Raw genomic sequence first — 17918 nt, 5'->3', positions numbered from 1 at the left:
TCATAAGTTTTGTAAGATATCTTACTGAATTTTCTTGTGACTTGAGAAACCACTATCTAAATACCACCTTGATGTTTGGCCTCAAGACTTAACTGCAAAAAAATATTAAAGAGAGGAAGTTGGTATCCAGTTAAATTTGGGTCCTTTCATGTTAGAGGATTTTAATGTTCCTTTAGGTACCTTTAAACTTTTCCTTGGGAACCCCACATTTCTTAAATTAACAGGAATTTTATGCATGACCAAGTTCAAAACAATAAAAGCATATAATAGATGAATGTTTGCTTAAGTTAAAAAACTTTCTGGATTTTAATCGATTAATCCCACCAGTATAACTTATGCCTTCTTTGTTAAGTAGACTTCTTTGAGAGCTAAGGATGTCATCAAAATTATAGCTACCCAAAGTCAAATTAGAAAGGGTTTTCATCAAATACTTGATTCTTTCTATCTGTTTGGGGCAATTCTCACAACTAGGTGCACTTTTCTTTCAATTACAAACAAGGTTTTATGAATTTTCTATAGTTTATAAGTTAGTTTTCAAAATTTCATTTTCATCCTTTAACTATTTTAATCTATTTTCCAGCCACATGTTTTCCCTTTTATACCTATTTTTTGAATATTGTAATTTTCTAGCTTCCTTATGCAGTTCCTAAAATGCATCAAGTAATTGATAGTATTTATTTTCATCATCATTAGAGTCAAAGCTGCTTACACTGCTTTTAGAGGATCTTGAGCTAGCCATCAAGCATAAATTTATTTTTTCCTCAAGGCCTTAATTGGATTCGCTGAATGTATTGGAGGCATTCTCTTCCTAGAAGATGTATGCCTTATTTTTCTTTTTATACTTTTTGCCTTCACTTTTCTCTTCTAGTGTTTGCTTTAGCTTGAATATAAGACAATCATGCTTGATGTGGCATATTTTACCACATTCGAAGCATGTTGGAGTAGTGGGTTGTTCTTGCTTTTTGAAGGGTCTCCTGTTTCCTGCAGAAGTATTGTTAGACTTATTCTTGTATTTCAGAAATTTTGAAAACCTTTTTACCATAAGATTTAATGTTTCACTATCTAAATTTCCATTATCTGAATCATCTATAGATTTAGCCTTGTGACAACAAATTTTGTAGTAGCTTTGGCAGTAGTTTTTAAGGTTGTAGTATGTTTTTTCTCTCCTTCTCTTCCTCTTTGAGTCTTCCCAGTTCTAATTCATTAACTATTTATTTTCTAAAGAGGGTGACTATATTCAAAATTGTAAGGTTTCTTTATTCAAATATTGTTGTAACTTTGGGTTGTCACGTTCTGTTTAGACTCTTTAGGATCTTGATGTTGAGTTCTTTCTTATCAAAAGTTTTGTCAAGTGACTGAAGGTGATTTACTATGTGAGTAAACCTTTTCTGAACATCATAAATGTTTTATCTAGCCTTTATTATAAACATTTTATTTTCTTGAATGAGGATGTTCTTTCTTGACCTCTTCACTTCATTTGCACCTTTATGTGTCACCTTACACTAGTGTAGAAATTACCTTTAACGTCAACCCTTAGACGTTGGATCACACAATATCCAACGTAAAAAATTGATCGGTGGCATTTTAGTAAATAAGTTGGCCTTGACGACGTCGGTTCATGGGGGTCCAACGTCTAGACGTCGGTTACATACTTTAAACCATGTCAGTTCGTACAATTAGACGCCAAAAAGGAAGCGCTAGAATGTGAAAAGTCATTTTTTTTCTCCATTTAGACGTCGGATCCCGCCACACCGACGTCTAGATAGTCATTGAGATGTCGGTCCCCCTTACATCTGACGCCTAAATGGCCTGATAGGGTAGGTAAAAAGTTGTTTTGGACGTCGGTTCCCCTTACATCCAACGTCTATATACACCGCGAATATGAATTTTTAAATCGAATGGACGTCATATTATTGAGCTCCCCGACGTCTAGTCGAGAATAGACGTCGGGCACTGGGGGCACCGACGTCTTGATTCCTGTTAAATCAGAAATCGCGAACCCGCGGTTATACGCACTTCATCGTCTTCCTCCTCACCTTTTCTCGCCGCGGCATTGCATTTCCAGGTGCGTTTTATCTCTTTTAAACCGTTTAAACTTACTTTTACTCCGATTAAACTAGTATTTGATGGATTATCTTCCATTTGAACCAATTAAAATGAGTTTTCGTTGTGTTTTGATATAATTTTTCTCGTGTCTTTGGGTAGCGTAGTAGCACCTTCTTCCTTTGCTAGTTTTCTTGTAAGAAAAGTTTGCGTCTTTAGGATCTCTTATCGCATTTCAACCCAAAACCGAACCTGGGTCCTTGCCTAGATCTCATGTCACCGTATTCTTTTTCATTGGCGGTTGGAATGGAACTAGGCAAAGACCCAGATTCGGTTTTCGATTGAAATGCCATAAGAGATCCAAAAGACACAAGCTTTTCTTATGAGGAAACAAGGAAGAAGGTGCTACTGTGCTACCCAAAGACACAAGCTACAGTAGACGTTGGTTAATGCCTTGTCCTACGTCTATAGTGCCCTTAGACGTCGATTTTGGTGTAATCCGACGTCTTTGTAGATGTTGGACTCTATAGGTCCAACGTTCCATTAGCGTCACCCATAAAGACGTCGGATCGGGATCTGACGTTAAAAGCCCAAAATAACATACGTCTAAAGCCCTTTCTACACTAGTGTTAAGACACCCCACATTTCTTTGGTTGATTCACAAACAGAGGTTCTGTAAAATTCATCTGAAGTTAGTGTAGAGGATATGATAGTTTTGGCTCTAACATCATAATGTGCTCTCTTGTTTTCATTAGGTGTCCATTGAGAAAATTCCTTAGGTACAATTTTGTCATTTTCAATTTTTGTACATAACATCCCATACACCTTTGTTAACTGATTTTAGGAGGATTTTCATTATGATTTTCTAAAATGGGTAATTTTTTAATAAGTAGATCAGTGGTCTATTAATAGATACCCCTTCAACAAATGTTTGAAATAAATTAGTTACAACATGATCTTTAAATTGATTAATTTTCGATTAACCAAGATACCAATTGTTAAAAATAGTTATACCTAATATTTCTCAACCAAAAAGTGAGAGTGAATTGATTTCCTAAAATTTTGAACCTTTTTAAAACAAATATTGAGATAGTGAGTGTTTAACCTTTATATTTACTTTTATATTTTCTTTAAATATTTTTTTATAAATAAACCTAAATATTTTATATATTCATATTCCTAATTTTTAACTTTACATTAAATTTCTTTTCAAATAATTTACCTACAATCATATCATTATTTAATTTCATTTTTGTAACTCATTACACCAAAAATTTTATTACATAAATTATTTTAATAAAATAAATATACATCTCTCAAATTTAATTTTACAAAAATACAATCATAACTACAATATATTATTATCATAATTTTCCTATTACCATAATTACCACATATATTTAAATTATCTTATTTTATTATTTTTATTCTTCAAATTTTTACTCCTAACCTATTTATAAATATTAAAAATCATATATATATTTTTAATTTCAAATTCAAAATTTTAAATTTGTATTAAATTATTTCTAATAAATCATTATACAATTCAAAAAATTTAATAAAGAAATATTTTTTAAAAATTATTTAATTTCTTTAAACTAAAAAAATATATAAAAAGCTGGTTAGAATTCGTTTCTCAGGAGCCAAATTCTAGCAGCAATATGTCCATCAATAGTTAAAATCTCTATAAAAATTGGTTTGTCCGAAAATCTGTTCAACAGTGTGGTCTAGTTTGGGAAATAATATCTGAAAATGAATAAACTTAGCAATTGGTCCACAAGAGGAAAAAATCGGTATTTGATTCATTGTTCTTTGCATCTTGAACAACCATCAATAATGTCTCCCCTTCCTTAATCTCCATAAGATTTAAACTTTTCCCTTTTCCTTTTTCATGAGTTGATATATAACATTCAGAAGAATAATGACAAACTGATGATGTCTCAAACATTCTTATTTATCATGCTCCCTTCCTTTGCCTTTGCCCTAATCATTGTCTTTGTAATTCCTTTTAGAATCTTTATTTCCTTGACCTCCCCTGTCTCATTCTTTTCCTCTGTCATTTTCTCTGTCAAATATATATTTATCATGCTCCCTTACTCATGTTAACATGCTACCAAAAGCAAGAATTCCCATCATAAAATAAAACTCTTTGATTCCTCATTCCAAATACTAGTATTTATTATTTAAGGCATTTGCACCAAATCAAAGTGAGAAAACCATAATCCACCAACAATCAACTGACACTGCCATACTCAGGCAACTTAGCACGAGATGACACTCCCCTATATCTATATTTTTCTTCAAATAAATGGTATAAGATATTTACAGCAAAACAATAACTTGTGCTAGAGAAGAGATTCTTCCGACAATATAGTCAACAACGAATACTTTGCCTTGATTGAGATTCTACCACCCTCTACACACAACTTTGCCCCAGTGACCACCCAGTACCCTGGTTGATCCTCAGGACCCCTAACCATTTCCTTTGTGTCCACTAAACTCAGCATTTTTGGAGCTCTTGCTGGCCCAGGTGGTCGACCTTGATAAATTGCTGAGTTTATATCAACTTTAGTAGGCTTCTCTGCTGACTGCAATTCTTTGCTAAGCCTAGTACTCATCAATGCCGAGAAGAATCCTGACTTTCTAGACGTTGTTGAAGGTCCATCCCATTCTGATCTGCGAATTGTGGCAGATGCTACTGTGGAGAATCCAAGTCTCAAGAAAAGAACTTTTTTCATTCCCATGAGCTTAACTTCAAACCACGCTTTTGTCACAATGGCTGTCGACTCGTCCATTCGGGAGCTACTGTACTGCACAGGTGCTGTGTGGACATGGGAAAACATGCTCCATTTCACAGGCTCATAGTACCCTCGTTCGTCTGGTTCATCGACAGGATCATAACCATGATCATCTGAAATTTCAAGGGCTCCAGGAACCTCCGAAAGATGCTGCAGATGGATTGCCAGATGGTCATTTTTCTTGCCTTCCAAGTATAAACGAATACCTGTCACAGGCCGGTTTCCAGAGTCAACCTGCTTAATGAAAATGAATTACTTAGTTTTTCTTTTTCGACAATTTACAACTTATTTAGACAAATAGCATAAATCTTTAGATTAATTTATAGAAACAACTAACAATTTATATGAAAATAATTCAATCATGTTTTTCCTTTGATTACAGAAATAACTTTTACATGCTTACTTATATCAGGATAAACACTTATTCAATACATTATTTACCCAAACACAATGATTGGTTATACAGAAGTACTGTCACTGAGTTTTTGGAAGAAAGAACATGAATGTATGTAGCTTATTCTCCTTATGTGCTCTTCCATCCCCATCTAATAAAGTTTCCAATTTTTAAATTGTTGGAAGCAACTAGAGCACAGGTAATGTCTGGACAGATTTTATGACTTTTAAAGACAGTTGTAAGAACCATTTTAATTACCTTCATGATGTTAACATAAAGCTTTGGTCCCATGAGAGTGAACTGAAGTGATGGAGACACGCTCTTTTTATACTTATGGCCGAATCCAAGAGGCAGATCACCATACATTGGGGCCCATTGCCGAGGCAACTGAAATTCTAGAAATTGATGAAGCTCTTCTATTTCAGGTTTATCTGTTTGAAACAGGAAACTGTTAAAAGACATATCTACCAGATGAGGCATGTTATAAAGAAGCATAAATAATATATATTGATTTAGAATTAGTTACTTGCGGTTTATGGAACATAGACACAAGCATATGTTAGTATTTAGTGAAAATGTGAGAAGTGAGAGGAATTGATTTTGAAATGGTCTAGATTAGTTCTTCTCATGAGAGAACTTTCGCTTGATACACTCCATGCATACATGTGAGTATATGAATGCATCTCAAAACTAATCCCAGGATAAACATGATACACAGGTAAACTTGATCTGGTTTTATGTCTATTTATGTTATGAATCCTACAGTCATTTAAATAACCCTGAAATCACTGTTTTATGTTTTCTTATTCTCATGACATAGGCCACATCTTCTTCGGTTTTGCAGGATTTACATGAAAATGATAGAGTTTTGATTCCATGAGATATCTTGATCAAGAAATTTAGAAATCAAGTGAAATGTTTATTTAAACAAAACTTTCCTCAAAAGTGGCAAGTAACAACCGAAATTTCTGAAGAAAAAAGACCAAGAGAATAACAGGATGGAAAGAAACCAAAGTTTCAGGTGTCACTCACATCTAAGATACAAATTCACTGCGTGACTTAAAAATCCATTGCCTGGAACAGAATTGAGAAGGGAAGTGATAGGCACGAAAGACAATGATATGACATTAGGATACTTTGATATGGTTGAAAGCCACTTGTTGTAAGATTGACCATTATCAATACCCCCTCTTCGAACAGAAATGCTCACAACATCCTGCAAAGCAATTTATATGACAAGTCCAACTTTGTCAGATGCACGATGGCTACATGGTGCTACAGCTGAAATGGTGAAAATATCAACTTTCTTGTAACACAGAAATATACTAACATCATTCTTGGAGTGACTTTTCACGACTGGCCTGCCAGCAGTAGGGTTAGGTTTGTTCCTGTGCCCTTGATTACCCTGTAGACATGATTACAGATATATTTAGGCAACTTCAAGATTTCCATTTCCATTCACATTTTCCAAGGACATGTACAGTTTATTGTTGCATTCTAAGCCAGCCGTTTTCTTCAGAATCATCTTTTTCAGATTCCTAGTGAGCAGCATTGTGTTTTCACTCTGAAATATAAGTCCATTCTTGGCCTTATATATTGGGAGAGTTAGCATTATGACAGTTCATTATGAAAGGCTTTGTTAAAAGCAAAGAAGCTAAAATTTTAGGAGTTTACTGTGAGCAACCTTTTGTTGCATCTGGTTTCAGCAGAATGCTAGCATCCCATCTTATGTTATGGGTGTGGATTTGTCTTTTTCCCTCTGGTGTTCTTTCTGTGCATGCTTCTAAGGGACATGCTAGTTGAGATATGATGAGAGATTAGGCAGCCTGGTCGCAATCTTCAGTTTATATATGTATTTAATATTTTTTATGCTGTCATATGGATCTACTTATTACTCAGCTTTTAGAATATATCTTCCTTGTAGTTTCCTACTTCTTTGAAACAAATTAAAAACTCTCTAAAATCATATTCTGCACTTCACTGTGTTTTTCATTTTTAAAAGCAAAGTATGGAAGGCAAGCTGGATTTTATAAGAAAGTACACTGCTGCATCTTTACCTTTGATTTTCGTGATTTGTCAGCAGGATTGACATTAGAACTTTGCTTTGAAACCTCAGAAAACCTCTCATCAGCTAATTGCTTTAGCAACTTCTGCACTTCAGTCGACGTTAAATCTGAGTTTTTTGTCTGCTTGATATGTACCACATCCTTGCCTCCCATCTGCACCCCAACTATTACATGGGTACCATATTTTTCAATGAACCTGAAGAATCACAATTCATTTAGAGAACTATTTAGGTTGAACCAACGTAAAGAAGGATTTTATTTTTTATCAAAGAAAGAATTAAACGATTGTTGAAGCAGGTAAAAATATACTAAGAGCTTTAAGAGTATATTAAATTGAACACCATGTTAGTTTTATCCTATATAAGTTTAAGTTTAGAACATTATCAGGATAAAGTTTCTCAACTCTCTTTAAGGACAAACTTTTCTTAACGTAGGAGACTCTTCGAGACCAAAGTAGAATTCTACACATGGACCCAAAACACACGCAAATACATCATGATCTAACACACAAGACTTCTTTCCTTAGTCCTTAATTATCATTATGGTTTTAGTAATCAAGGAGCATAGGCAATCAAAGTGATATTATTTAGAGTCAAGAAAACAAAATTATATGTTCATGCATGCCCACAAAAATCAAAGCTCTTTAATATTATAATACTAATAACGAGAACAAAATAAAGGACAACAATAATGACAACACTTACTCGGCAAGTGCTGCGGGGTTCCATGAACAAGGCACTTCTTTTTTCACATTTTCAGAAAGGGTTATGTTGGTTCTATCTAATTCGACATTATATAATGTTATGAACCATCCATCATAGACAAGGTTTTTAGTAGAAGCTGCGTCTGTAGCCCAGCATTTTTTCATGTTGAACATGGCATTGAATAGGCCACTTGGAATCTTACCGGACAAGGATAACTGTTTGTTGAAATGCTCAGACATCTGCATCGAACCAAATTCATGGAAATTCAGACTTTCTCATTTTACAACATCTAGTCATAGGAATGAACCCAAGATTCCACAGACACTAACATGTTTGGTTCTGACAAACCAAAGTCAACTTTGCTCTTAGAAGTACAACCGAATTGAAGTGAAAAAATAGCTTTTCCGTGAAAGAAGTCCATACAAACTTGCTTCTGAGATAATTTGTAAATGTTAAATGAGGTCTCTTGAACTCCGATTTTAACCAAAATCATATTTTTAAATCAAAAGACTGATCAAAATCATGTTTGTAAATAGTCCAAACACGGCACAAACAAATGTTTAGTTCTCAAAAGTCAAAAGAATGTACCGATGAATCAAGTATTCGATTAAAAAACAAATTTCAGTAACCCAATTTCAAAATGCACACATCCATCCACCCCTTATGAAGCAAGAATCCCAAACAATTATCAGTAGCAGATACTAATGAAAATCAAGATTTCGAGTTATTTCATGGTCGACAGGCAATGTAGAGGATACAATAACAGTGAGATATTGCGATATGGTGAAAATAGTGGCCGTGGACTGTGTCTTTCAAAACCTTGATCAAAATTCAGTTCTGGCAACAGCATAATTAAAACATTCAAAAAATAAAGAAACATAGAAGAGAGCTTCTTCATGAAAAACAAAACTCAATCAGAGAGAAAGAACAACGACCCAATTACAACTGGTCAAACATTAAATACAGTACCATAGTTACTCTTGACACTGCAGAATATGTCGATGGATGTCGGTGATGTGATGATGCACATACCTGATTGAAAGGGAGCACATCAGAGTGAAACCTGGTGCGTTCACCCTTGTCACACTTGATGGAGTTGGGAACATCCTCCACGACAACCCCGCCGGGAAAAACAAGGTCTCTAGTGTGTGTTGAATCAATCTCGATCAATTTAGACTTACAAACAGAGAACCTTATATCTCTGCAAAGATCATACCCTTGACCAATCACCTTCACAGCTTTCTCTGCGGCCATCTGGGGATCCAAGCCCGCAATGCTCACGTTGATCATTCCCATCATTCCTCACAAGGTGTAGAGTGATGATCCAACTGTGGTTGTTTGTCTTGTCTCACTCTTTGATCATGGATCACAATAAGAAGAGTTAAGGAGCAGAAGAACGAGTCTTTTAAGTGATTGTTGACTTGACTACGCTGTTCTTGTTCCTGCAATACGCAACGTTTCAAAGGGTGTTGTTGTTCTACGCGGGGCGTTTTTTTTTTTTTTTTTCTCTTTGGGTGGTTCTGGGAGGGTAAAAGGGACAGGTTGGTTCGTGTTCAAAGATTGGACCATCGAGGAAGGTGACAAGCGAGTGGGAACGAGGAATGAGAGAGAGCATAAAATGGCGGCTCCGTGTCTCTCTTTCCTCCACGTGGCAACCTTTTTCATGGTAAATAACGATGCAAACCACGTTGGGTTTTGCTAAGTGGAACTGGTCATGGCATATCGGTTTGTTGACTTGACTTGACAACTAAACATGTTTTAACTAATGAAAAGAATTAACTACACTCTTTTGGCAATTCCTAGAAATTCAATCATTTTGTCGTAACGTGATACAAAGGGTGTCTTCGTTTTTCACTTATTTAATAGATTGAAAATTTTTGCATGTTTGTTTACATTTTTTTAAAATAAGTAGAAGTCGTAAACAAGCTAAAAAATTGCTTATTTATAATAGGTATTCAAGCTGTGTTTCGACGGGAAAGTGACAATTGAAGAGAAAAACATGGATGGTTTTTGACGAAAAACACTCTTTTATAATTAAAATTTCTGCTCTATATAAATGATTTTATAAACAAATCACTTTTTTTAATTGTCAAAGGAAAAAAAGTATACATCCTAATTTCAGTTTTGTAATGATAATTACTTTGTCATGATTTTTATAAAAAAAAAAAATTAATTTATACTATAAAGATAGATAAAAAAATGTGGGAGGGGAAAATGACACTTTCTATGTAGATACAATTACCCTAGACGAAAACATCCTAACATAATACATAAAAAATGTACATGTCTTCCGATGCAAAATTATGAATAACATTTTAAAAACAATGTGTATGCAGCAGTGGTGTTTATATTTGGATGTGAATATACCGTTGAATTTTGTTATTTGATGTTGTGTGGTATATGAAGAATGAGATCGTGTGTTTTCACTTTTTGTTTAAATTGACTTGATAGGAATGAAAGTGGCCTGCATAAATGGTTACAGACGGAGGAGAAAGTTTCTGGGAAGCTTAGCCAACAGCAAAATCGTCTTAATGATGAGCAAGATGTGTGAAGACTTGGGACTGACTTACGCGTCTCAACCATCTTTTCATGCTATCCCTCTCAAATCTCAATTCCTCTCCTTTATGACTATTTACTTCACTCTTTTTCTCTGTGTTCTGCCTCTCTGCATTTAATGAGGTTCCGTCATAATGTTATTTTTAACCAAATTAAAATCATTTCTTAAAAGTCTCCAAATTATATGTTTTTATTCATATCACATTAAAAAATAGTGAATCAAAAAGGTAATTTCATCTCTATCATGTATTAATATAACTTATTATTATTATTATTATATAGGTTAACATGCATGCAAGTATAGTAGTTTCCAACACAATGTACCCTCTCTTTTTTGACCTAGTCCATATAGGTTCTTAGGTAGAGTTAGTGGGTCCAGTAAACACCCCTTCTTCAGCTCTTCTTTAATGTTGTCCCTTAGTACTATCCTACCTTATATTTTGTCCTAGCCCTTCATGGTCACTCCAACAATGCCACCTCATCATGTTATCACCACAACCATTCCTTTTGTTGAACTTGATGAAGAGTTTTAAACACTCATTTGAAGATGAACACGTTTTGATGACGTGGATGTTGATATTGAAGATGTATTTTATAATTTTTTTTTTCATTTTTGTTTCTGTAATTCATAAAAGATATTCATAAACACTTTTTAATTGGATAGAATTTTTTTTATAATTATAAGAAATTGAAATGCGTTATATTTGAATGGTTTATAATTGAATTATTTTCTTCTTTTACTTATTTTGTTTGAATAGAGTATTTAAAATATCATATATTTTAGTTTTTTTATAAATTAATTAGCCTTATCTTCTAAGACAAAATTTTATTTTAAAAATATTTTTAAAAAGTTAAAATTATAAATTTAAACTTTGCCAAAAAAAAATGTGTGCGTAGAAAAAATTATTAGTAGTGAAATTTAGATTTTTTATTTTTAGTGAATTTCAAATTCCATTGCTTTATATATATATATATATATATATATATATATATATATATATATATATATATATATATATATATATATATATATATATATATATATTTGAAATACCTTCTAAAAATTTCTAAATTTCAACTTACTTTTAAGTTATTCATTCAAACAACTCATTTTATTTTAAGAGTCTTGAATTTATAAAATAATTAAATTACTTTCTTGAATCACCTCATCCAAGCAAACTATAAAAGAAATTAAAAAAAAAAAAGTTTTTCAACTTTTTTTTAATTGATTAGTTCTATAATCAATTAAATTGTTGTGGATAGTATTCTGAATATGGTAATCAATTATCTAAATTAATAATTGATTAAACCAAAGAACATTTTAAGTGTTTCAAACTCTTATAATTATGACTAATCATAATCTTTTATAATTTATTAAACTTGTTTTTGAGTTTTTAATGAGGAGAGTGCTTAATTAGTTAACACATATAATCAATTATAAATTTATAATATATAAATGTTCTAACTATTTTTTAAAATAATATTAGGATAATTTATTAATGTTTGATTATGCGGTAGAAATGGTTTTAAATAAGTGTTTTACTTTCGATGGTCCACTGTAAATTAAAAGTTATTTTAAAAAATAATTAGGTAATTGAATATTTTTCATTAAGAACATTAATACAATCATAATTTCTTTTTTAATCTCAGTGATGTCTAGTGTGTATATATATATATATATATATATATATATATATATATATATATATATATATATATATATATATATATATATATATATATATATATATATATATATATATATATATATATATATATATATATATATATATATATATATATATATATATATGATAGTTTCAAGTTTGACTCATTAATATCATAGTTCAGAACATTATTTTGAACTAAACAAATATTCACACTAACTAATTGATAATATTTCCTTAGATCCCATCAAAGTCTTTGTATTTCATTTTACATTATATCAAATATTGACTTCCCAAACACATAGTCTTTTATTGGTTTAATGTCAACTCATTGTAACAAACCCAATATTCTTTCACAATATTAACATACTATTTTCAAGCATAGCAAAATAGATAACTATTCAGATATTTCATTCTTTTCTTAACCAATGATCTATACACAATCCAAATATATACAAAAAGTTAAAAAAATAGTTCTAGAACATATATATAACTTGCTTTAATCAAATTTCATTGAATAAAAACAAATATTTAATTTTATTTTATTTTTATTATTCTATATATTTCTTCAAACTATAAAGAGAATGTTATTAAAAAACATATTGAATAAGATAAAATCAAATCAAAACAATAACTTTAAATAAATAAATAGATATGAGAGTTAGAATGTCATAAACAAATATAATAATAAAAATAAAAATTAAATTACATGATCAATATGTAAAAATAAATTAAATAACATGGTCATAAATTCAATGAAGAGGACCGCGTATAACTAGAATAAATTAAATATATAATTATAAATAAATAAACAACAAGTGCATAATTGAAAATAAATTAAATGAAATAATATACAGGAGTACGTAACTAAAGATAAATTAAATAAAGCAAGTAAACAACTTTAGTGCATAATCGAAAATAAATTAAATTATAGAAATAAACAAAACTGATGCATAACTGAAAATAAATAAAATAAATAAATAAATAAAATTTGTGCGTAATTATAAATAAATTAAAATTAATTTATATACAAATAAATAAACAAGGCATAACAATTGAAAAAAAATAAAATAATATATAATCCAAAATAAATAAAAATTTAATAAACCACATATAAGTTTATTAAGATTAAAACAATAAGAGCTTAATCTCTTCCTCCCCAATACTTTTTTATAAGAGTGACACTAGGAATACTTTGATTATTAAAATTTCTTATAACTCCTTGCTTCAAATTTTCTTTCTTTCTCTTTCTCTATCTTTCTTTTTTCTTAATTAGTCTCTCTTTCTCAAACATTCTCTCTCGAATCTTACGTTTTTTACCTTATTCTCTAAAATTATAAATAAAAAAAAATTTGAGTTGAGACACATAAAGTGTTGTCTTTAGAAAGAAAATACTCCGATAATAATATAGAATAATAATTCACTTCTTTCTCAATGTATAACAAATCGTTAAATCAATCTAATAAAGTAAATAATCTCTAAACCTTATAAAATCAATATTTTTAAAATATAATATATAAGATGAGACTGAAAACACTTGAACTATTGTGTTTGTTATGTATTTTCTTCATGTTATATTTATATATCAGTAGAAGAAAGTAAATAGTAGTAAATATGATTTAAATAAAGTGATCATAAGAATAAATTTGATTCAAATAAAATAGTAAATAATAATAAATTTGATTCAAATAAAATAATAAATAATAATAAATTTGATTAAACTAAAATAAATGTAATAAAGTTAAAAACAATTCACCTATGAACAACATATTATAAAATTAATAATGAATAAAAGTATGAGTAATAATAGGTAATTTTTTTAAACTAAAATAAATATTTCCAACACTTAGTAGATACTTTTAAATAATATCTTTTTCAATATATATATATATATAATAATTAATATATATTTCCAACACTTAGTAGATACTTTTAAATAATATTTTTTAATATATATATATATATAATAATTAATATATAAATTTTAATTAATTAATATAGTTTTTTATTTGTTTTGTTTTGGTTTTTATCATTTAACTTTTTTATTATTTTCACTTTACGTGGTTATAATATTTTTAAAAACTACTTGATTTTGTTTCAATGTTCAGACTTTATTTAGAAACATTTTTTCTAATATATGAATTTAATCCTAGGAACTAAAATGTAAGATTTTCTAACTGAGAAAAAAAAAAATAGACAATCAGTTATCTAGAAGTATACATGTTAGATACCCTTCCAACAACCTTATTCGTAGAGGTTGAAGACCAAGTTGATGTTCCCCTAAAACATCCTCCTTTATTAATAATGAAACACATCCAACTCCATTTTAGATTTATTTTATTTTTCATCAATTTGATATCTCAAACATAACTTTATCCAATCAACCTTATTCCCACTTTTCCAACTGCCACACTACTCATGATCATGATGAATATAACATAATAAAGAATGAGACATATATATATATATATATATATATATATATATATATATATATATATATATATATATATATATATATATATATATATATATATATATATATATATATATACTTTATATATTTTTATATAATGATCATAATTAGAGATTTTTTAAAAATTAGTTTAAAATACATATTAAATGAAACTTATCAGTGTTTGACATAAACACAAATTTCACAAAATATAAGACTCATACTCAAAATTTCTCATTTTGAAATTTAAATAGTTTTATAGAGTGATAATTCTCTCTAAAAATTTTATTACAACTTTTTTACTTTAATATTTAAATTTTCATTTGAAAGTAACCAATCTTCTTTGACTCATAATTCCTCTTAAAATCTCAAGATAGTTTGAAATTTCTTCATCTTTAATCTCCTTTTCATTTTTTATTTTCTTAATAATTTGGTGAAAATTGTTAGAAACAATCCTTACACGATTTCTAAATCATCAATACCACAGACGTAGTTCCTTCAACCCCACCGAAATCTAAATCACCTCCAAAACTCGTTGCATCTTTTTCTCAGTTTTCTACTAATTACGTCCTCCATACTCCATGAATATGATCTTCTTATAACTTGCTTTCTTTATTTTTTTTTTATGAAATATTTCCTTTTCAGAGTTTATAATTGTAGCAGCCGCCTATGATACAATGACCAAAAAGAAAAAAACAAGAAATAAACTCGCAGACAAGTGTTTATCGTTTTTTAAGAGAAAAACTAAATATAAAAACGAAAAACAAAAAATAAATGAACAAGACTTATAACAATACCTTAATGGAGGTCATCGTCTTCATCTTATTGTTAAATATTCCTCCGTTATAATGATGGAGTGAAAGCAAAAGCAACTAAAGGCCAAACACTTGAAGAGTTGATGATACAACTCCGCCTTCATTTTATCTTTCATGTTAATGTTTTTTTATCAATAAAGAAGTACCAAATTCATATGCATACCAAAAAACAAAAAACAAAAAAGATTATTCTTTCTAATGCTGTTTTCATGTTAATGGTATTTTATTTTAAGCGTCATGAACTATACCATAATATTATTTATGATTACAGTTATATAACTTATTACGTATTTTTTTTAAAGTACATGTTAACTGATCTCACAAAGATACAAATGAACTTTTCCGAAGGTTGAAGACAAAAATCCTAAAAATAAATAGCACACAAATATATACCGTGTATTTTATTGAAAATAGCATTTATAAAGCAATGATTTTATAAATTTGAGTGAATTTTAGAATGACTGATAATATTTTATTTTAACTAATTAATAAGCATGGTAAAAATTAAGAAATTATTTCAATATTTATTTAATTTTTATGCTTTTAATATTTTATTTTAAAGAACAACTCCCTTGACATCAGCTTAGGCCTTCTTTTTTTTATAAACTTTGCTCCGCTAAGAAAAAGCAAAGAACACAAGCAATAAACATCTTATAAAATTCAAATCCTAATCTTAAAAATCAATACACAACCTTAAAATGAAGATATTCTGTATATTCTAATAGTTGTTGTAAGTAAAGTACAATTACTTATACCTCTTATTCCTCCTAAAGAGAAATAAAAATAAAAAGAAATCTTCATGCTTGAAGTTTTACCTTCTTGATCTTTTCTCCTCCCGCGTGACTTCGCACCAGAATATTCCATGCTTCCTTGGTTGTGGTTGCATTATGAATCTTCTCAAAAAGTGTGCATCACCAACACATTGATGAATGATGAACAACGCCATGTTATCTTTTTTTCTGGCTTTCTGATCATCTGCAACACCTGGAGTAAGTTCATGGCAATCTCCTTCAACCACATCACTCACATCTTGATATTTGGATAACACTTGCATCTGTATACTCCACATATTCTAATTTTTCTCCGTAAGAATTGGAAGATTTGCTGATGGAATATCACTGTTAGCCATCCTTTAGCTGCTCAAGCTTTATCAAGAAGTGAAATCTTGTCAATCTTCTTCACACTTCAACCACCCCTCCTAACCACCAATCCGAGATGTGATTTCTAAAGCATAGGACTTACGAACCTAAGCTCTGGATACCAATTCTATTGGAAAATAGAAGAAGATTGAAAGAAATATATGTTCTGTGTATATTCAAATGATAGAGGCAAAGCTATTATATATACAAGTGAATGACAGTTACAAAATTGTTTGAGAAAAATTGTCTTGACTTATACAAGACACTAATAGAAATTGTGTGAGTGGAGGGTAGACGATTAGTCTTCAAATTTCTCAACATCCAATCAATGGTTTCCCATCTCGACCTTCTTGTTATATGTACAAACATTACTGATTCGTAGAATAAAGTAATAAAAAATGACTAAATATTTATCTAATTATAAATTCTAATATTATTTAACTTCTTTATGTCTTTTTATAGATATTTAATTATTCGTCTCCATTGGAAGGTAGAGAGAGGGAAAAAATTAAAACCAAATGAGTTTTCTTTCTTTTGAGTGTTGTTTATAACTTGTTGAAATATTTCATGTTTATAGTGCTTTAAAATTTTTTTAAGAGTATTTGTAAAAGTTGTCAAGATTGTAGGTTTTGGTATATATAATTTCATGTTTTAAATTTTGTTGGACAACTTAATTATATAAATTAATTTGCTTTGGAATTGTTTGGTCGGGTGAATAGAAAGGAAAATGATAAAACAAAAAACATCATAAAAAAAATCCAACTTTTTATGATGAATTTTGCATTAACTGTCATAATAACTTTAAATGTCCTATGACTAATCCCGTTATACTTGTCATAGTAGATCCATTTACTATAAGAGATTTCAATATACATGTAATAGTAAACTGTTCTTATTATGAAGTTTTTAAAAATGTGTCATAGTAAATTAAACTTACTATGACTGTTATTATTCATAATAAGTTAGACTTATTTTGATAGGTTTTTGTGACGTCATAGAAAAAACACAGTTTTTATGATTCATGTAACTATGACGCCAAAATATCTTCTCTTTGATCTATCATAAAATATACATTGTAGTGTTTGTCAGAATCATTAAAAACACAAAAAAAAACCCAGCTAAGTGGATTACAAGTGTCAAGGAGAGAGTCAGAGTTTCAGATAGTGGAAAACAGGTGGCTGCAGGAGAGTGGTCATTCGGTTTTAGTGACGGCAGTATTGAATGTCAAATTTCAAATGTCGTGCCACTTCTCTGCATGCACCCTTCTTCCCCAAAATTTTG

The 17918-nt window shown here is 30.0% G+C and overlaps 1 protein-coding gene across 1 annotated transcript; it reads right to left on the bottom strand.

Moving 5' to 3' along the window:
• Positions 1–4169: 4169 nt before the first annotated feature.
• LOC108319735 (MACPF domain-containing protein NSL1) lies at positions 4170–9558 on the bottom strand. Its single transcript, XM_017551083.2, has 7 exons — positions 9038–9558; positions 8006–8244; positions 7293–7497; positions 6566–6640; positions 6268–6451; positions 5494–5666; positions 4170–5075 (listed from the first exon to the last, which is right to left on the bottom strand). Exons 1-7 carry the CDS (start codon positions 9302–9304, stop codon positions 4389–4391), a joined length of 1830 nt encoding a protein of 609 aa, XP_017406572.1. The 5' UTR covers positions 9305–9558; the 3' UTR covers positions 4170–4388.
• Positions 9559–17918: the final 8360 nt, after the last annotated feature.

The sequence above is a fragment of the Vigna angularis genome, chromosome 1, assembly GCF_016808095.1.
Source record: "Vigna angularis cultivar LongXiaoDou No.4 chromosome 1, ASM1680809v1, whole genome shotgun sequence".
Taxonomy (NCBI): domain Eukaryota; kingdom Viridiplantae; phylum Streptophyta; class Magnoliopsida; order Fabales; family Fabaceae; genus Vigna; species Vigna angularis.
Note: the sequence above shows the minus strand (reverse complement) of the source record. Positions and strands in the feature narration are given on the sequence as shown.

Excerpts from the sequence above, each read along its gene's own strand:
- LOC108319735 (XM_017551083.2), bottom strand. The coding sequence starts at position 9,304 with ATGATGGGAATGATCAACGTGAGCATTGCGGGCTTGGATCCCCAGATG. Across the intron at positions 6,641-7,292 it reads ACAAATCACGAAAATCAAAG|GGTAATCAAGGGCACAGGAA; the intron begins GTAAAGATGCAG and ends TCATGTCTACAG. Across the intron at positions 5,076-5,493 it reads TTTATGTTAACATCATGAAG|GTTGACTCTGGAAACCGGCC; the intron begins GTAATTAAAATG and ends TTCATTAAGCAG.